General features: G+C 43.9%; 1 protein-coding gene across 2 annotated transcripts in view; it reads left to right on the top strand.

Annotated features, from left to right (window-relative positions):
* Positions 1–21,845, top strand: part of ANKRD39 (ankyrin repeat domain 39) — a 426,259-nt gene that overhangs the window by 156,415 nt on the left and 247,999 nt on the right. Inside the window, exon 2 of one of the 2 annotated variants that reach the window (XM_044084385.1) lies at positions 833–982. In XM_044084385.1, the coding sequence (XP_043940320.1) occupies positions 833–982 (150 nt within the window). Of the gene's footprint in view, positions 1–829; positions 983–21,845 lie in introns of both variants that reach the window. The other variant, XM_044084384.1, reaches the window with a different exon arrangement.

Raw genomic sequence — 21,845 nt, 5'->3', positions numbered from 1 at the left:
GATTGGACACTCTAAATTGGCCCTAAGTGTGTGTGTGCATGTATGTGCCTTCTGTGAAAGGTTGGGCGCCGGGCTGGCAACTCGACACTGTAAAACTCCACTGCCAGTCATGAGCGGACAGGTGATCCGCTGTGGTGACCCCTAACCCAGAAAAAGCCAAAAGAAGATAGTAGCAGGAGTGTCCGATCTGTTAGACTTTTCTCAGATTGACAGAGTGGTGTTACCAAAACCTTTGTTCTGAACCCGTAACAATTATATCAAACCTTTGTTCTTGTTCACCTATTTTAAACTTTGTTTTATATCATCTGTAACTGGAAACTGTACACTGTATGGACATCAGGAAAAACGGTGTTTCTGGTCAGTAGGAAATTGCAACTTACCACTGATCAGTGAAGAAATGGGCTGGAATGCTTTAAAATGTTGTAGAAATATGCCCTTTGGGCAGTAAGCCTATCCATATTTTACCTTTCTGTTTGAGTGAGATAATGCACCTAAGAACAGTCCACAGCACCATAGACTCCAGGCAGTGAATCATGCTAGGAGTTGCCTGCCTGTAGTGGTAATTTTAGCTATGGTTTAAATCAGTTGTAAAACAGATGTTTGTTTATGCATATAGTGATTGCATACATTATACATAGAGTAATAGTGCTCTTGGGGGTGGCTTCCAAAATGTAGTGACTATTTGTTCATTCAGTTCTGTGTACATAAGACTACACTGTATATTGATGATGGTGTTTTGTGTTTGCTTTGCGCTTTATTATGAAGTGTTGTGTAGTTCCAGGAGTGGGGGACATTACAGTGGCTGCACACTACTTTTGTTTGTTTCCAGCAGATGTAAAACATGAAGAAACTGCCTTTTTCCTAATTTTACCAGTGGAAGCCATGGCGTCTGACCACCATGAAGGCTGTGCATGCTTCTCCCATGAGTCCCTTGTACCTCACAGTGTTCAACAGACTGTAGATGAGATGACCTTTGAAAGAGGTGGGTAGATAACTGAAAACTGCTGCTCTTTTCTGATGATGTAGGATATTTCCTTTTATTAGTCTTTTGGCTTGTTACATATCACATCACTAACTGCATTCGTGCAGCTATGTTCCTATAGTAAGAAATAAATAATGGGAACCCACAACAGCATACAAAACAAAATAGTAAAATAAGAAAAATCCAAAAGTGCAAACAGAATAACCAAGTGGCAGTATTTAATAACTTTTAATCACTGAGCACTTTTGTTCACCATAAAGAACTTCTTCAGAGTAAAGCATATTCTCAAATCCCAACACAATATATAAAATCTTAAACCAATCAAATAAGTGTGTTGCATAATTAATAGATTAATTAACAAATTGATGTATAATGAAATTGTAATAAAATTGGCCAAACCTCAACCTTAAAACCACATAACTACATCTACACAATATATTACATAAGAAGCTAAGTTAGAGTTTAATAAAGGATGCGATAAAAATAAAAATATGGACAAAAAAAACAAAAAAACAAATTCAATCACACATTTAAAGCGCTCAATTTAAGTACACTGCTTATAGAAATCACATAATTTAGACCAGGATGTACACTAGAATTAAGCCTAAGCTGACAGTTCATTTCCCTAAACTCCAGTAAAATGTTAATGTCACCCCCCCCCCCCTTTGGGGTTATGTTGTACATAGATCATTATAAAAAATACAAATTTCATGAAGTTGGTACAGGTTAAACTATGTTTAAAAAGAGCATTGGTGATTTTTTTTCTTTTTAATATCACAGCAGTATTCTTGTATCCTGTCCTTCAATTACCAATAGGATTGACACATTAGTTGCATCTAATAAACAATGTAAATGTAAGAAAATGGAAGGAGACTAAAATCACTATGATTCTGACGCTGCATACCCTAAACTTAGTAGCACTGCAGGATAGGTTTCTACAGACAAATATGTTAATTTGTCAAGAACATGTTGACAGTCCACAAAAGGACTGTGACCACCTTGACCTTCTTGGTTTTGGTTCACCTGTAATAAGATGTTTGGAGAGGATAGCCTCTCAGTTGTCTCTAGAGGGTCCTTCTACCCACCATAATATCAGGAATTACAAGAACAACAGGAACTGTTCACAGAAGGGATGGGGAAGATCTAGGAAATGAACTACCCTGTCAACAGGATGTGTTTTTTGACTTCAGCTTCCCTTGCCAAGGATGACTTTAGTATTCAACTACATGGGGAGATTTTCTTCTAATTTTGTGACCTCCTTATTCAAGAGAGGTTTCAATTGTGTACCCTTCCTCAAAATGTACATTGTTAGGGTGCTTATTCAGTTAAAGTTATACACTAGAGCTTTAAACTTGTTTATTTTTTGGTAACACCACATCTTTGATGGATGAGAGTTTTCTAAAACCAAAGAGAATGTTTGTTTTATTACCTCCAGTAAACCCTCTGGTTGCTGCCTTTGAAAGCATTTGTGAACAGGGTTTTAGAAGGGTTGGTGCTAATGATGATACAGGTCGTTTTAACTTGACGCCCCTTGAAAGGGAAGCTCTGTCTTCAATTAGAAATGACAGAACCCTACGGATTATGATACCAGATGGGGAGGGGGGTGTAGTTATTATGGATTCAGTTGATTATTCCATTGTCAGATGAAAATACATATGCTGTAGTTTCTAAAAATGAAATGAATATTTCTTACAATAGAGATTGATTTAGTTATCCCAAAGGTCTACAGAAACCCTTCCAATCCACCGTTTAGACCTATTATTGCTGCTAACAGGTCCAAAATGGAACCTTTGTCTACTTTTATAGACATGACTTGCAAACAATTATTGGAATAAAAAAAAAAAACATGTACCTAGAGACTCATGGCAACTTATTAGCGTCCCCTTTGATAAGGATTATTTTTTTTATTACTGTGGATGTTATCAGTTTGTTTACTGTCATCCCCCAATCTGTTGGCATTGATCAATTTTTGACCACCCTCACTCGACATCCTGATTTTTCTGACCTTCAGATTAAATTCATGGAGAGTTTTTAGATGTAGTACTCTGTAATAACTTTGTTTTCTTTGAAGAGAATTTTATCATCTGATTTCTGGGGTAGCTATGGGAGCATTGTGTGCCCCCATTTATGCTAACACTGTGTTAAATTACTGGGAGGAGAATTATATTTCTAATTCTGAATTTTATCTTCAGGTGGTGGCGTATTTTAGATTTCTTATCATTTGGAAAGGAACTCCTGACCAAGGGTTGGAATATAAGACAGTGTTTGACAAATCTACTGAAATTTTTTCTTTTATGTGCCAGTTGAGACACTGCGGTATTGAGTTTTTAGATGTCACTATAGGGAAAGACAGTACGTCTATGCAATACACTTCCACTGTTTTTAGGAAGGCAACTTTTTCAAACTCATATTTACATTTTGATAGTTGCCATCATTATTTCCAAAAGAAAGGCATTGTCAAGGGTTAAATGGTTCGGTTTGGGCTTATTACTGGCAAGCATAATTTCATTTGTGAAGCAGACTGTCCCTATGGTTGCGTGGGTTTCCTCCAGGTGCTCCAGTTTCCTCCCACATCCCAAAGACATGTTGTAGGTGGATTGGACACTCTAAAATTGGCCCTAGGCATGAGTGCGTGCATGTGTGTGCCTTCTGTGGAAGGTTGGGTGCCGGGCTGGCAACTCGACACCGTAAAACTCCACTGCCAGTCATGAGCAGACAAGTGATCCACTGTGGCGACCCTTAATCGGGAAAAACCGGAAGAAGAAGACTGTCTGTCTTATCACTTTATTTATTGGATGTGGTAACCCCAATGGTCTTTTATGGAAAATTAAGGAAGAAGTGGTTAGAGGCTGAGCCACCAAGTTTTGTCCCTTACTAGGGCATGCTAATTCTCTTTGTTGAGCTATACACCACACATCTCACTCTCCAGTAACAACAGTTGTAACAATAGATGTTTTGTAGTCCTATCTCACCTTCATTCTTACATATGGGTTCTGGGCCAATCCTTGGCTCCGACTCGTCCGATTGCAAAGCTCAAAGACGCTTAGTTGGCTCGTGGCAAGGTAGGTATCCCATAGTGCACTAGTAAGCATCCCCAGATCTCGTTTGCCGCATCTACAAGTTCAGAAGTGCTTCTTGCTTGGCTGTGGCTAAGTTGCATATTTTTCATTATTATTGTAGCTTTATTGCTATTTCTTCTCATAAAATAATTAGTTTACTTAGTCTTAGTAATAGTTTTCATAGGTAGTTAATAGCAATGTGTTTTTGCTAAATTTTCGTAGTTAGTGTTGAGAACTTGTTGGCCGTTCTAGGCCCGTTTTTTTGTTTTCTGCGTGGTATCCTTCTGAGTGCTAGTTTTTTGTCATAGTTCCTTTAGAGTAGGTCTGCGTTTGGGTTAAGACCTTTGTTTTTTTCTAGTTTTCAATAGTATAATATATTGTGTACAGTGTTGCTACTATTTTTGACTAGTTTTTTGCCTGCTGTTTAAGATTTACTATTTGTAGTATATTACTGCGGTGGTGGTGCTGCGGTAGTGTTGTCACCTCACAGTTAGACGTTGTCTGTTCGATTCTCAGTTAGAGCGTCTTCTGTGTGGCGACATGCGTGAACGGGCGTTCCTTCGTTGAAGGTTGTGCGTTAGGCCCGGCAAGCCAGCACGTAAAACTCTACTGCCAATCATTAGCGGACCGGAGTTCTGCTGTGGCGACCCCTAACCGGGAAAAGCCGAAAGACACAAACAAACATACATTTGTAGTATATTCTGACTTAGCTTCTTTCCTGTTTCCACAGCTAGGTCCGTTTATGTTAGAGGACCTAGTTCTCTGTTTAACTTTCTGACTTTTTCCTCAACAGGGCTAGGCCCATTTAAGTTAGAGGACCTAGTCTTCGGTTGTTTTTTGTGTGTAGCTTCTTAAAGGGCGAGGCCCGTTTAAGTTAGAGAACCTTGTCCTCTCTTCTACTTCTTAGAACTTCCTTTTTGTAAACATGTCAAAGGATTCCAAAGATCATAAACCTTCGGGTTTTAAAAAGTGCCTTAAGTGCTCCCAAAAAATGTCGGTTACTGATGGGCACAGTAATTGCGTTTACTGCCTCGGAGCCATTCACCTACAGGAAACTTGTTCTTTCTGTCACTCTTTCAGCTCCAGAGTTCTCCAAGAAAGAAAGAACAGATTAATACTGAAAGGTCTCCTTAAGCCTTCCTTCGAGGAGGACTTGGCCAGCTCTTCTTCTTCTTCCTCCAAGTCTCACTCATCAAAGAAAGGGAAGGTCAAGTCGGCCAAGAGACATTCTCCTACTCTGACTATTTTTGTCTGAAACTCCTCAGAAAACTTTAAAATTGGATAAGCCTTCTACCTCTTTGGCTCCACTGTCCTCAGAGCTGGTCGAGGTTATCGATGTTGATACTGCAGTGTTGGCCCCAAGTCTGTCGGAGCCGACTACTGAGAAATTGCATCGGAGCCAGTCCAGAGAACTACTGCCGGTCTCCCCAACTTTACGATCTCCCATTTTACAGAGATCTAGGTTGCCTACCCTGTCATCCAGACCCTCCAAGAGCCTTTCGGAAGAGATGTAGAGAGAGTAGTGCTTAGACTTTTGAAGTCGTCTGCTGTACCCAAATTCTTGCTGGCTCCAGCCCAGTTAGTCCTGGAACCATTTAAGACCATAAGACCATTCTCCCTGTTGTGGTTCCTCCTCCGAGCCGTGTTGGTCCTTTGGAGCCAGAGATTTCGGTGCTGCTTGTTGTGGATCCCTCAGATGTTCATCGTGTTTCACTGTTGCAGTCCTTACAAATGGGTTATCCGGCTCCCGGTAGCCCGCAGTCAGCCAGAATACCAAAGTCCTTGGTATATGACGTCAGCTGCCACGGATTAAGTCTGATGCCAGGAAGTCAGGTACAAAGGCAGGCAGCCAACATCATTTCCTCAGTCTTTCTTGTCGTGGAGCCCGAAGCAAAAGCAATTTGCACGAGTGCCGGTTGGCCGACTACCTTCTTTTTGTATTCCGACTTCGAAAGTTGAAGACATCCTCAGATAAGTACCCCGTTGGGGACCCTTTTTTCTTGCTTTAACGAATGTCAGAGAAAATTAACTGACTTGCTTGTGGAAAACAGATTCCGCATCGTGATTTTCATTCTTACTGTATTACTTGTTTGGGCCTTGAGCACGTCACAAATTGTGATCTCTGTGCTTCTTTCAACCCGCATACTGTACGCTGTAGAGCTAGGATTTTATATAAGCACTTCGGAGTTTGGCCTAAGTTTGTCGGTATGGCGTCTTCTAGTCTTCCAACTTTGGATGTTCCTAAGAAGCGCAAGGATAAGGACCGCGACAGGCCTAGATTTAAATTAACCGACGACATCCCTGTTAAGTTGGTTGTCGGTTCAACGGTAGCCAGTGAAGTGCTTTCTTTGCCCCTGCAGTCTGCGGATGTTCAGCAGCAGGTGTCTTCGGAGGCCTTTGCTGAGCCCTCCATTTTGCAGGCTTCTAATTTGCCTTCAGACCCCTCCGCCAGTCACCGCCTCTGGATCCAAGGCTACTAAGCAGGCGCCGGCTTCAGAGGGCTCTTTTCTCTGCCCGGAGACCAGATCCAGACCAACAACTTCGGCTTACACGTCTGCGGTGGCTAGGCCTCCCAAATCCCTCTGGCTTTCTAGCAGGCCTCCCAGCCAAAAGTCTACTCCTAAACAGGCTCCAGTCTCCCCTCAATTGGCTCAGGCTCAGATGGTTAAGATGGCTAGTGATCTCTTGACTCTTATCAGGGGCTCTCAGCCACCTCCTTTTAAGAGGGCTAGGGAATTGTCCCTGGATGTTTTGTCTGCCTCAGACTCTGAGGTGTCCAGCACTTCTGCTGATGGAGGACACACTCAGCTTTTTTGTGGTTTTGAGGATTCTGATGCTGAAGACTCTATCCCTTCTGCCTCTCCCCCAGAAGATTTCTCATTTGGGGATATTCTGAATACACTCAGGGAGCATTTTAGACTGGAAAGTCAGGACTACCCTCAGTCTAAGAAGCGGATTAGGGAGTTCTTGGATTTGCCTCAGCATAAGCCTTTAGCTATTCCTCCGGTTTTGGAAGTTGTTGATGATGTTTTCATAGAGAATTCTTTGACACCTAATTCTGTTCCTCCTGCTCCCAGAAAGCCTGGCAGGTATTATAGAGTTCCTGATTCTCATCCGTTCCTTTCAAAAATCTACTGCTGATCCAGAGATTATTTCTCAAGACCCTAAGGGTGTTAAGGCTACTGTTGCTAAAAATCCTGTTCCTTCTGACAGGGAATGTAGGGCCTTAGATAGGTGGGGTAAAAAGGTTCATACTTCTTCCACCCTGGCTATTAGGTCTGTCAATTGTCTCTTTCATATGCTTAAGTATCAGCAGCATACTTTGGAGGCCATTAAGGCTAAAATTGCTGGTGTTCCTTCCCTAATGGAGAATAAGGACATGCAAGACTTACTGAATTCTGCCACTCTGGTTACTAAACATTCTCTACATTGTGGTTTTGAGACTTTGGAGGCTTCTTGCAGAGCAGCAGCCACTGGTTCTGTTATCAGAAGACATGCTTAGCTCAGGGAACAGCCCCTTTCTGAACCTGTAAAATCTAAATTACTGGATGTGCCCTTGCATAAGGACAATTTTTTTGGAAGCAGAGCAGAAGAGGTGTTGAAGTTGGAGGATAAGGCTAAATCTATGCAAACTGTTAAGGATTTTCTGCAAGTTCAGCCTCCTCGTTTTAGCAGGCATTACCCTTCTAAGAGTTGGACTTTTCCTGACTCTAGTAAACAGAGTTACACTAGATCTAGGGGCTACAGGTCTTCCAGGGAACAGACTTCCACCCCTCAAAAGGCTAAACACTGGCAGGCTTCATCTTCAAAAGCAGGGGGTTCTAAGCAGACTTCACAAAGCAAACATTCTCAGTGACTCCGGCCTTCCTTTGCTTGCCTCTGTGGGCCCATGGTTTCCTTTGGGGGAAAGTTAGCCATTTTTGTAGACGTCTGGCACACTATCATGGATGACAGATGGGTGCTAAAAATAGTATCCCAAGGCTACAAATTCTCCTTTCACACCTTCCCAGTCCTCCAGTGATAACCCAGATATTCCCCCTCTTCAAAGGGCAGAAGCAGAAAAACAAGTTTCTTCCTTGCTAAACCTGGTAGCAATAAAGCCAGTTCCTCCACTACGTATAGGCCAGGGTTTTTACTCAAGACCTTTACTGGTCCCCAAAAAAAGGGGCACCTGGCGCCGTATTCTGAATTTGTCCATTCTAAACACCTATCCTAGTGATTCCCAAATTCAAAATGCTCACTCTTCAGCAGTTGCTGCCAATGCTGGCCAAGGATTCCTGGCTGGTGACTTTGAATCTAAAAGGAGCTTACTTGCACATCCCTATAAGGGAAAGCTGCAGGCAGTTCCTTCGTTTCAGGGCGGGGAACAGGCACTTCTAATTCTCTGCACTGCCCTTTGGCTTATCTACTGCTCCCAGAGTTTTTACAAAATGTCTGGCTCCAGTCATTGCCTTTTGCAGGCAAAGAAACATTCAAATTTACCCTTACTTGGACAACTGCCTTATTCAAGCAAACTCTCCAGAGCAACTTCTAAAGGATTTGGACTTTGTAAAGAACCTTCTCACCTCTTTGGCCTACACAATCAACGAAAAGAAGTCAAAATTGGTGCCCACCAGGGAGATTGTATTCCTGGGAGCGAGTCTGAACACAGCCGCCTAGATAGTATCCCTCCCTCAAGAGGGACAGATGGATCTTTCAGATTACTTCAAGAACTTGGCAAGCATGACCCAGCTCTCTGCAAGGCAATTCCTGCAAGCCCTGGGGTTCATTGCTTCATGTATTCTGATGATTCCATATGCAAGACTACATATGAGGAAAATACAATGGTACCTCAAAAACCTTTGGTGTCAACACATTCAGGATTTAGACTTGATTTCTTCCTCTGATTCCCTGCCTGCAGACAGAATCCCTTTGGTGGGCAATGGCCTGTGCACAGAGCAAAGGCCTACCTTTCTGTCCACCTCCTGCCAGCCAGACTTTCACCACGGATGCCTCGGACTACGCTTTAGGAGCACATCTAGAGGGAAAATGCATTCAGGGAGTTTGGAGCTATCAACAAGCTCAATTGCACAAAAATCTGATGGAAATGATGGCAGTTCAGCAGTCCTTGATGGCTTTCAAGCATCTTCTCTCTCCTGGTACTCTTCTAGTCAGGACAGACAAGCCTACAATCATGTGGTACATCAACAAGCAGGGAGGGACTCACTCTTACCCCCTGTGCAGACAAAGTATGAGACTATGGTCCATGGCAGCTTCTTTGTGCATTCATCTGATAGCCCAGTTTCTTCCAGGAAGGCTCAACACCTTGGCAGCCCGTTTGAGCAGGCAGGTCCTGGATCATCACGAGTGGCAACTAAACAAGACCATCTTCCATCACATCATTCAGCGTTGGGACACTCCCCAGGTGGATCTCTTTTCTTCACCAACCAACCACCTTCTTCCAACCTTTTGCACCAGGGATCATCACGACAAAGCTTGGAAAGTGGATGCTCTGTCCTTCCCCTGGACACAGCTATCAGTCTATGCATTCCCTCCTCTGCCTCTTCTTTCCAGAGTGCTGTTAAAGATAAGGGATGAAAAACCAAGGGCCATCATCATAGCTCCAGACTGGCCCAGGCAGCTTCTTCTCAGTCTTTCCCAGTCTCAGTCTCAGTCTTGACATATTCCCCTGATACCAAATCTCTTGATTCAGAAAGGAGGAAAGATTCTGCATCCTCACCCTCAGACTCTGCATTTGACTGCCTGGCTCATAATTTAAACCTTTCTCAACAAGTGGTTGAGGTCCTTCTTGAGGCCAGGAGGCCTAGTACTAGGAAACTTATGCAGATAAGTGGAAAAGATTCTCCATTTGGATGCAGGCTAGAGGAGAAGACCCATGTCAACCTTCTCTTCCTCTAATTCTTGATTACCTGGCAGGTTTACTTAATGGTGGACTTTCCTTCTCTTCTATTAAGATTCATGCTTCAGCTATTTCTGCTCACTTTTCCTTTCAACAACCCATTTTCTCTCATCCCCAAATGAAACAGTTCCTCAGGGGAGTTAGCAATTTAAAGCCTCCCAGAAGGGCACCTACTCCTGCTTGGGATCTTAATTTTGTGCTTGAGAATCTCACTCTGCCTCCTTTGAGCCTGCTGCCTCAGCACATTTGAAGTTTCTCTCCTGGAAAACTGCATTTCTTTTGGCCATTACTTCAGCTAGATGAGTGTCTGAGCTGCAGGCTTTAATGGCAATAGAGTCTTTTGTCACTTTCCAAGTGGATTGGGTTTCTCTTCGGACTAATCCTTCTTTTATGCTTAAGGTGGTTTCTAGCCTGACTCAACCAGTCTATCCACCTGTCTACCTTCTTTCCTAATCCTCAGAATAGAGGAGAAAGGTTGCTGCATTCACTGGATGTGCATAGGCAACTTAGATTTTACCTGGACAGGACTAAACCTTTTCGAAAGTCAGATCAGTTGTTGGTCAGTTTTGCTCCTGGAGCCCAGGGCAAAGCTATTTCTAAACAGACCATTTCTAAGTGGATTGCTCATTGTATTCAATTTTGTTACTTACAGCATGGCAAGGTTCCTCCTCAGGGTATTAGGACCCATTCTACTAGAGCTATCTCTACCTCAGCAGCTTTTCTTAGAGGTGTACCTACTAAGGACATCCTGGAAGCAGCTACCTGGACTTCTGTCCACACTTTCACCAAACATTACAATTTCCCATTGTTTTCGAAGTCCAGGGTTGGTTTTGCTACTGCAGTGTTGCAGGGCATTCTTACCAACCATTAATCAGTGGTGTTCCTCCTCCCTTTTTGTTTTTTTCCTGGTCTTTGGGAATCAACCCATTTGTAAGGACTGCAACAGTGAAACACGATGAACATAGTACAGTTATATACACTTACCATAAATGTAGATGTTTGAATGTATTCACTGTTGCAGTCCTGGTCTCCCCCCCCCCCTTCCATCCCCCTTTTTTCCTGGGGCACAGACTGGATTTTTTCTTTACATGGTCTTAATTTTTTTGGGGGGGCTCCTGACAGTTATGGCAAGAAAAACTGAGGAAATGACATCGGCTGCCTGCCTTTGTACCTGACGTCCTGGCATCAGGTTTAATCTAGAGGCAGCCGACGTCATATACCAAGGACTTTGGTATTCTTGCCGACTGCGGGCTACCGGGAGCCGGATAACCCATTTGTAAGGACTGCAACAGTGAATACACTTGAACATCTACATTTATGGTAAGTGTACACAACTGTACTTTCCAGCTCCCCTTGTGGGTGTCTTGAGCCGAGTTCCGCTCCGACACCTTCGGCACCGTCCTTGGTGTCTAGGAGCCAAAGCTCTCCAGTCTGCCCTGACAGGGACACTTTGTCAAGTCTACCTCTTGGTGCGTCAGCTAGGTTGAGCTCAGACCCTACATCCATCTCGGAACTAATCGCTTTGGAGCCGAGGGCTACCTCCGTTTCCTCGGAACCAGGGCTGTCCTTGGAGCCGGAGAGATCGACATTCGAGATGAGGAGCGTGCCATCTTGGTCCTCAGCTCCGCACAAGGATACTGATACTCTTCCCCCTCAAGTACCGACTTGTGTCTCAGCACCATCTATGTCTGTCAACAGCAGAGTCCAGCAGCCTCAGGAGCCCCTCTTGGGTGGCCCCCAGTCTTCTGAGACCTCCCCAGAATATCCTTCTGAGGAGCCCCCTCGGAAGAGGACATGCAAGAGGAATCATGTAGACTCCCCGGATGAGTCCATCACCTCAGACACTGACCTTGAGGAGTCAGAAGGGTCCCCCAGGTCATCCTCTGATGATATCTCCTTTATAGATATCTTGGAGATCCTGAAGCAGAGAGGCTGCTGTCCCACTGTCACCCCCTTCTGATGAGGAGTCAGTGTATCTGAAGGCTTTTGGGTCTCAACTTTCAGCCTCTTGGGTGTCTCCACCTTTTGATGAACTCCTGGACTTAGTCAGAAGGTGTGGGAAACTCCTGATGCCATAGAACCAGTCCTGAGAAGACCCAACAAATTTCTCTTGGCCCCTAAATAGAAAGAATTCTTGACCAAAGGTGTGCCTGTAGATGCCATGGAGGTGGTGGCGGCCACTAAGAAGGAACTAGCGGAGACTTCTACTTCTGTCCATCCACCAAACAAAGAGTCTCGAACGATGGCTAGATACGGAAAGCATATCTTCTCTTCAGCGGCTTTTACTGTCAGATCGCTGAACTATCTCACACATTTTACTAGGCTTCAGAGAGATCTCCTAAAGGAACTAGGAGATACTCTCCAAGGTAAATCAACTGAAGGAGTCTCTGAGAAAGGTACTGCTCAGTTGTCCACCTTAAACTCCATTGTTAACTCCTCCATGAGGCTGATCTCCTACGCAGCAGATGGAGTGAGTAGGGCAGCGGGTTCAGGAGTTTCCCTTAGGAGACCCTCCTGGATGCACTTATGTAATTTTGCAGAGCCCTTCAAATCTACTTTTACCAACGCCCCCTTTGACGGTTCCTCTTTGTTTGGACCAAAGGTAAAAGATACACTCACCATGTGCAAACAGGAAGGGAAAACTCTCTTTGCCATGGGAGTATGTTTTACCGTCCCTTCTAGACCATATTCCAAGGGTCAGATAGGTGGGAAAACGTGGTTCAAGAAGTCCCAGAAATTTTTCCTGGCTGCACAGGGTGATTTCTCTTTCAAAGGCAGGGGAGGAGGAGCTAATGGTCGACATCTTCCAAGAGGTGGGGGGGGGGTCCTGCAAAACCAGGTGGCCGCGATTCCTTTCGCGGCCATCCGTATCAGCACTCCTGATGTGGGGCCCAGCTGCCCTTCTCTGAAGCCAGTCGGGGGTCGCTTATCTTTGTATCCAGAAGCCTGGCTCAACATCACCCAAGACAAGTGGGTACAAAGAATAATCACCAGAGGATACTCCATACCTTTCTTTCTTCCACCACACACCCCCAAGAAGATCCCAGATGTTCCACTCCAGTCACAGGGATCAAGCAACTATAGAAGTTCAAAAGTTGCTTTCAAAGAGAGTCATCCAAACCATCCCCGCAGACCAGATAGGATTCGGAACTTACTCCAGATTCTTTTTAGTGCCAAAATGAACAGGGGATTGTAGGCCCATTTTGGACCTCAGCAAACTAAATGAATCCATAAAGAAGGCCAAGTTCCGAATGGTAACACTGCAGTCTATACTCCCTCTATTATGGAAAGACAATTGGATGTGCTCCATAGACCTCCAAGATGCTTACTACCACATAAAAATGGACAGAGCATCGAGGACTCATCTACGCTTCTGGCTGGGAGCCAGTCATTACCAGTTTCGTGCTCTGCCCTTTGGTCTCACCACAGCCCCCAGGGTGTTCACCAAATGCATGGCAGTAGTGACAGCTCACTTGAGACATCTTGGATTCCAAGTGTTTGTGTATCTGGACGACTGGCTCCTGACTGCCACCACCAGGCACCTTCTCCTACAAGCCAGGGATTCGACCATCCAGCTCTGTACCCAGCTAGGAATTACAATAAATTGGGAAAAGTCTGCCTTGTCACCCTCTCCATTTGTGACTTTTATAGGTGCAGAAATAGACACAGTCGCCATGATGTCTCATTTCCCCGCAGACAGAATTCAAAACCTCGGGCAACAGATATACAGCTTACTTCCTCTACAAAAAGCCAAGGCAAAGACAGTGCTAAAACTCTTAGGGACCATGGCTTCTACCATAAATCTAGTTCCACTAGCCAGATTGCATATGCAAATTCTTCAATGGCTGCTTTTTTCCCCAGTGCTCTCCAACAGCTGCCTTTATCTCATCATATTCTCATAACGGAGTCTTGCAAAAAGGACCTTTGTTGGTGGATTCAGCCCAATCAGCTGACAGGAACAACACCCTTCCTCCCTCGCCAACCCATTGCTACTGTGACCACGGATGGTTTCCTGATAGAGTGGGGGGGCTGGGGGGCATTATCTAGGCAGGACTGTCCAAGGTACATGGCAAGATCACAAGGCTCACTTGCATATCAATGTCCTAGAAATGAGAGCAGTGCTTCTAGCATTGCAAGCACTTCACGACTTTCTTCCTTTAGGGATGATAGCAATCCAGTCAGACAATATGTCAGTGGTATGGTACCTAAACAAGCAAGGAGGGGCTAGATCTTACCCTCTTTGTCAAGAGGCTCTTCGTGTTTGGCAGTGGGCAATATCTTCCCAGTGCTTTCTAGTAGCAATGCACATCCCGGGGACAACCAATGTGATAGCCGACAAGCTCAGCAGGGCAATCTTGATGCCTCACGAATGGTCTCTGAACCAGAAAGTAGCAGAACAGATTTTCCGCAAATGGGGTCAGCTTTGCTGCGATCTTTTTGCCAGCCTGATCAATACCAAATGCAGTAGCTACTTCTCCCTTATCCCCCCTCCGGGGGAGTCACCGAGAGACGCACTTGTTCACAACTGGCCTCCAGGACTTTATGCATTCCCCCCTTTTCCGCTCATATCGAAAGTGATCCAGAAAGCAAAGTTCTTGGGAAGCAAAATGATTCTGATCACTCCTTACTGGCCTCGTCAGATTTGGTTCCCCTTTCTCTGGCCTCATCTCCTAGATGATCCATGGACTCTGGACCCAGTTCCAGACCTCTTGACACACATCAGGCTCCCTTCACCCCTGCCTCCACACCCTCAACTTGACAGCGTGGCTGCTCCACTTCTATCCCTAGTCAGGCTTCATGATTTTTCACCTGCAGTGACCCATATCCTTACGTCTTCCCACAAACCTTCCACTAGGAAGTTATACACTAGCAAATGGAGAAGGTTTTCTATCTGATCAAAAGAGAAACATGTAGATCCTTACACAGCATCCATCCCTTTGGTGTTAGAATTTCTAACTGAACTTTTCCATCAGGGATCATCTGCTGCTACAATTAGTGTTCAACTGGCAGCGATATCTAATTTTCATTTGGGACAACATGAGCCTTATCTGATGGCTCACAGATTATGTAAATCCTTCCTTAAAGTTGCTACCTTGCTGAGACCTCCTTTTCAGGAACCTGTACCTCCTTGGGATCTAAATTTCATTCTGTCCAAACTCACTTTCCCGCCTTTTGAACCCGCACATTCGTGTGAATTGAAGTTTCTGTCTTGGAAGACCATTTTCTAGAAGCTATCACATCTGCTAGACTGGTATCAGAGTTGCAAGCACTGTCAATTAAACCTCCTTATTTGATTTTTCATAATAACAGTTTCCCTTTGTACAAGTCCTTCCTTCATCCCTAAAGTTTGCTCTCAAGCTAATTTGAACCAAACTATCGAACTGCCTGTATTTTTCTCTAATCATTTAAACAGTGCAGAATATAAATTTCATCAACTTGATGTTCACAAACAGTTACGGTTCCACCTGCATAGAACTAAGGAACTTAGAAAATCAGACCAATTGTTTGTGTCCTTTTCTGAATCTAGAATAGGTCTGCCAGTCTCTAGAGTGACTATCTAATTGGATTTCCAACTGTATTTCCTTTATATACTCCTCCAATAGAAAGAACCTTCCATTTAAAATTAAGGCTCATATCTACATCTGCTACCTTTCACGCCAGAGTTCTGATTGACAGTATTTGCGCAGCGGCAACTACCCCTCATACCTTTATTACTCATTACAAATTGGATTTGACATTCAGGGGTAGAGCCTCCTTTGGTTCCATGATTCTTAGGAGTATATTGCCTTGAGCCACCCAAGACAAAGGTGCTAGGAACGCTGTCTCATATGTAAGAATGAAGGCGAGATAGGACTACAGAACATAAAGAAGTTATGTACTCACCATAACGTTCCATGTTTGTAGTCCAGCTCGCCCTTCATTCTTACGAACCCACCCACCTTACCCCTGTCCTGGGAGTATCTGGAGACAGGATAGTATTGCCTTTGGTAAGGTGGAGACCTTTCATTGTTGTTGTTCCTTCTGGATAACCTTTTCTATCACTCTTATAGTTAGCAGCAAACAAGACCTGGGGATTCTTACTAGTGCACTATGGGATACCTACCTTGCCATGAGCCAACTAAGAGATTTTGAGCTTTGTAATCAGCTGAGTTGGAGCCAAGGAGCGGCTCCGAACCCATATGTAAGAATGAAGGGCGAGATGGGCTACAAACATGGAATGTTATACTGAGTACATAACTTCTTTTTTGTCATTTATTTTGCCTTATGCCAGTAATGCTTTTAAATATATTAAAAAATGTTGAGATTAAGGTTAAATTGGGTGGGATCCCCTAGAGTAGCATTTAGTAGGGGATAAAATGTTAAACTTATTAGAACTAAAACCATGTTCTACCCACTGCAAACATAGATACATGGCCAAATGCAGGCATTGTACACAATGTCGTTATATTGACGAGGGCCCTTACGTTTCCTTTGAGGGGACTAATAGATCATTTCCCTGTCGGGTCTTATGATTCTACAGTGGCTGTATATACAGCAGTATGCATCTCCTGTCCTGCTTTTTATATTGGGAGAACCGCTCGGAAATTGAAGGACAGGACACGAGAATACTGCTATGGTATTAAAAAGCAAAACATCATCAGTGCTGTATTTAAACATGGTTTAACCTGTACCAACTTCAAGAAATTTGTATTTTTTATACCAGACTATGTACAATATAACCCCAAAGTTAGTGACATTCCCATTTTATTGGAGCTTAGGGAAATTAACTGGCAGCTTAGGCTTAATTCCAGTATATATCTTTCTCTAAATGATGTGATTTCTACAAGCAGTGTACTTAAATTGAGAGCTTTAAGTGTGTGATTGAATTTGTTTTTTGTTTTGTTTTGTTTTGTCCGTGTTTTTATTTTTATTGTATTCTGTATTAAACTCTAACTTAGGTTCCTACGTAATATATTGTGTAGATGTAGTTTTGTCTTTTTTTAAGACTGAGGTTTGGCCAATTTTATTACAATTTTATTACTATTTCATTATGCATTAATCAATTTGTTAATCTATTAATTAATTACACAACAAACCTCTGATTGTTTTAAGATTTTATATATTATGTTGGGATTTGAGAGCGTGTTGTACTTTGAAAACGTTCTGTACGGAAAACAAAAATGCTCAGTGATTAAAAGTGATTAAATATTGCCACTTGGTCATTCTATTTGCACTTTTGAGTTTTTTCTTAAGAAATAAATAATGTCTCTAAAGTGAGAGTTTTGCCAGTTCTGCACTCCCACTCCCCTTGAGTTGGCATGCAAAACAATGTGGAATGTCTGAGTCCCACTCTTTGAATGTTTTTTTCTATTTAAGGTGCTACTGCTGCCTTCAAGGTCCTCTTTTGTCTCATTGATTAATTTCCACAAGTAAGAACACTGATTAGGATGATGTTAGTTCATAGGTAGATACTAGGCTATCTACCCTAGGGCATTTACAAGCCTAGCCAGAGTGTGTTTGGCTTTCACCACCCTTTTAGATTAGATGACTGTGCCCCAGTATAGTAGGTCACAGAAGATAGCCCATTTAAGGTTAGTTTAAAGTGCCCCTGTCTAGCAGTGACACAGTGGAGATCCAGGGGTAAATCTACGGTCTCCCATCCAATCGTCAAGATTCTTCTTGAAGAGGGTCATTGAGGGGCTCTGCCTAACATGGATTGGGATTTTGTTCCAGAGTGAGGGGAGCCTCTTGGATATGAATCTGTCTCTCCAGCATGTCCTATTTATTTCTGTGCTGAGGTTTAAGTCACTGGAGCGTGTAACTCTAAGGGATTTGGATTTCCTGAGGTGGAGCATGTCCATTAATTCTGGATTGGACATGGCTTTATACGTCAGGCACAGATCGCCTCTGAGTAGGCGGTAAGCAACTGAGTAGAGCTGGAGTTTCTTTAGTCTAACTGCATAGGGCATCTGCTTGAGTCCCTTAATCCTCTTGGTGAGGTACTTTTGGGGTCTTTCTAGTTGTTGCAGGTGTCAGGTAAGGTACATCCCAAATGGGGCATTGCATTCAATTATGGGCCTGATGAGTAGAGGGGCACAATGACCTCTCTTGATCTAGATGTGAACCCTTTCACGATATGGTGGGCTATATAGAAGGTCCTTCTAACCACTTTGGCAATGTGATTGTCAAAGGAAAGATTACTATCTACTTGGGTCCCCAGATCCCTAATTACTTCTTCCGTACTTAATGGATTACCACCTGTGTGGTAATTTGTGAGCACTTTGTTTTTCCCAAAGGGGATGACTATGAACTTTTTGGCATTTAGCTTCAGGCCATGGCTCTGGCACCAGTTATCTGTCTCTGTGAAACCATTTTGGAGGATGCTTGTGTCAGTCGGCGAGTCGATTATGGCCCCCAGTTTGCAGTCGTCTGCGAACTTGGTCAGCCAAAGTCTTCCTGTCTTTGCCTGTACCTCAGAGAAATATATACCAAACAAGAGAGGTCCCAGGATTGAGCCTTGTGGGACGCCACTTGTAACTGGTTTAGAGTCTGACATGGCACCTGCAATTCTGACCATGTGGGTTCTATCCCTAAGCCAGTTTGCAACCCATCTTGTGACATAGGGGTTGATATTTAAGCTGGTGAGCTTGTTTATGATGCCCGAGTGGGGTATTGTGTCAAAGGCTTTTGCGAGGTCAAGGTAAGCTGTGTGGACTACCTTCCCTTCATCTATGGCCTTGGTGACTGTTTCAAAGAAGTCGACCAGGTTCAAGAGGCAAGATCTGCCCTTAACAAAGCCAAATTGGGTAGGATCCAGTGTTTGGAGGTTCACATTGTCTTTGTTTATGAGTTCCATGATGATACGCTCCATGGCTTTGCAGACCAGACTAGTCAGGCTTATAGGGCAATAGTTACCGGGGTCCGTTGTGGCACCACCTTTATGGAGTGGGACCACTGTTGCTGTACGCCATTCTTTGGGTGCATATCCTGTTGTAAGGCTGAGACTGAACAGTGATTTTAAATGAGGGTTCAGTTCTTCTTTGAGCTCGTGTAAAACGCAGCCCGGGACGCCGTCCAGTCCTATAGATGCTGTGTTTTTTGCTTTGGAGAGGGCAGCTCTCACCTGTGCATCTGTGATGTCAGGGGGGCTACACTTTGTTGGGATAGTCATTTGCACGTTTGGGGGGGAAGGGGGGGAGAAGTTTGCACTGAACCTGTCTGCCAGGATGTTGGCAATGTCTGTGGGTTCAGTGTATTTTTTGTCATTTTGCACTAACTCAGAGCATATCTGGGAGTTTCCACCCAAGTTCCTGACATAACAAAAGAAGGCCTTATGATTATCTTTAGCGTCTTGTGCAATTTTTCTTTCGAAGCTAGCCTTGGATGCTTTTATGAGGGATCGTAGTTTCTTGCTAGTACTGATCAGAGTTGCCTTCCCTTTTTGGGATTTTGCTCTATCCTGTAGTAACTTCCTCCTTCTGTTGTATAGCCTATTTATGGCTGGGGTCCACCAGACAGGTCTCCTGCCTTTGGAGGAGTGTCTCTTGGTTTTGTTTGGGATAGCACGATCCATGCATTCCTGTAAGTATCCATAGAATGCATTTGTAAGGGATTCTGCAGTTTGGGTTATAATTTCCACTGGCCTGGGGGCTTTGTAGGATTCCATCTCAGTCTGAGAAGTGTGAAGTTTGCTTTCGAGAAGTTTTCGACCGTGGTTTCCTTTGCTGGGGGTGGGGACGGGATATGGACATCCATAGTGATTAATTTATGGTCAGATCTTACTAAAGAAGGGGGTATGCCTCAGGTATAGAACATAGAATACCCATGTTGGTGATAATCAGGTCCAATATGTTTTCCCCTCTTGTGGGAGTGGTGACCAGTTGTTCCATAGCATTTGAGTTTATAAATTCTAGGAGCCGTTGGGCGAGGGTGTTGGGGCTTGAGTAGTGCTTCCAGTCTATGTTTGGGTAGTTGAAGTCACCCAATATAATGGTGTTTGGAGAGACCTTCATATTCTCCAGTGTCTTCAGGAAAGCCGAGTGGGGTTCCTGAGTTTGGGAGGGTGGTCTGTAGCAGGCTACAAACTGGAAGGCAGTTTTGCCCACTGTTAGTTGCACGTGGATGGTCTCAGATGCTTCTTGCAGTGCCACTAACCTGGAGGTATAGGTATCTTTGATGAATATGGATACTCCCCCTCCTGTTGTGGTTCGGTCCGAGTTTTGCGGCCGAAAAGTGTGATATGAGGTATAACCTGGTAGTGCTGGGGTGCTCTCGGGAGCCTTGAACCAGGTTTCTGTTACTGCACAGATATCGATATTCTCCATACTGAGGAGAGCCTCGAGTGCATGCATCTTGAGGTTTAGACTTCTGGCGTTGAGCAGCATTACCCTTAGTTTCTTTTTCCTTGTGTTGTCTAAGGAGGTGGGTTTGTCTTTTGAGCCTTGCCTAAAAAAGGCACTATGGGGGTGGCAAGAGCCTTTGCCAGTATTCGAAAACCCAGGGGTGACAGGTGCAAGCTGTCCCTAGCGAAGCAACATGGCTTGTCGAGCATGTCATCCCAGGCTGACAGATACTGGATCCCCTTTGAGTGACACCAATACTTTAGTCAGTTGTTGAAATTGATCATTCTGTCTTTATACTGTGGTATCATTCTTGGTGAGGGTAAGATGCTACTCAAGGTCAGGGTCATACCAGCCTGGGCTACATGATCAGAGAGCTCCTCTATGTCTCTTTTCATGTAATCCAGGGATGTACGTCTTGGGTCATTCACACCAGCATGGACAATGACGGAGTCATATTTGTACTTGCTTTGGAGTGACCTGAGTGCTTGTGTTATGTGACGGATCCTGGCATCCGACAGGCAGCTTACAGTGACCTTCTCCTTGTTCAGCTTGGTGAGAGGGACGTCAGTGTGTCTGACAATAGAATCACCTATTACAAGTGTATTAGGTGTGTTGTTTAGCCTTAAGAGCTGTGACTGTGTGGCACACTGACTGTGTGGACTATGTGATACGTGGGTATTGTTGTGGGGTAGTGGTTGCTTGGATGCCTGCTTTGGAGGTCTCTCTTGCTTGAGCAGATTTTTAATTAGAGCCTCCGAGTATGTTTTTGTGTGTTTGGTTTGCTGTTGCGATAGGTCTGTGTGAGACTGGATTTGTGGTATGTGTGATTACCTTCTCCTCCAGACTGACCGCGCCAGTACTATGTTGAGAGAGTTTAGCTTCCAGTTTAGCTATATAGTTGCATCTCTCGCATATATTTGAGCTTGTTTGGAAGAGGAGAGGATGATCTGTGTACATAAGGCAGTTGTAACATTGCCTCAAGATTCCCATATTCACCAGTTGGACTGGAGAGTAAACCCGAAACTGACTTTTGGACATGCCAGAATAGTATGAGGAACTACTTATGACCTTATCAAAAAGGACCAATAGGGATCCAGGTACTTAAAGGGAGTATAAGAGGGTGTAGTGCTTAGTTTATTAGTGTTTACTTATAAGATACTTATACGAGCTACTGCTGGGCTTTAGAAAGAAAATGCTTACGTTGAGATTTGGAACAGTTCTACGGGAAAAAGTGAAGAGCAGACTTTGTGGAGCCGAGAATAGTTTAAACCCGATTTAGCAGCACTGCCCGATGCGCAAAATCGCACCAAAGTGGGTTTTAAGAGCGAGAGATCAAGGAGTTTGGAATTGACCCAAAATGGCCAATAAAACTACAGTTTCTAGGCAGTAACCACTCCCACAGGGGCAGGCAGGCTGTTCAGTGTCTACCACTGCCACTGATGAACACAGAGACTTCCTTTTAGCCCAAGCAAGCAGTGGCCTCCAAGAAACTTACAAACAGTTCAGAACAGCAAATCTGTAACTGAACTTTTTTAAAATACAGAAAGTGGGGAAAAAAGCAAGATTTTTTTTGTTTTTTGTTT

Source organism: Protopterus annectens, chromosome 9.part0 (genome assembly GCF_019279795.1).
Source record: "Protopterus annectens isolate FY-2018-M chromosome 9.part0, PAN1.0, whole genome shotgun sequence".
Taxonomy (NCBI): domain Eukaryota; kingdom Metazoa; phylum Chordata; order Ceratodontiformes; family Protopteridae; genus Protopterus; species Protopterus annectens.
The sequence above is the reverse complement of the archived record's forward strand: the minus strand, read 5'-3'. Positions and strand labels throughout refer to the sequence as shown.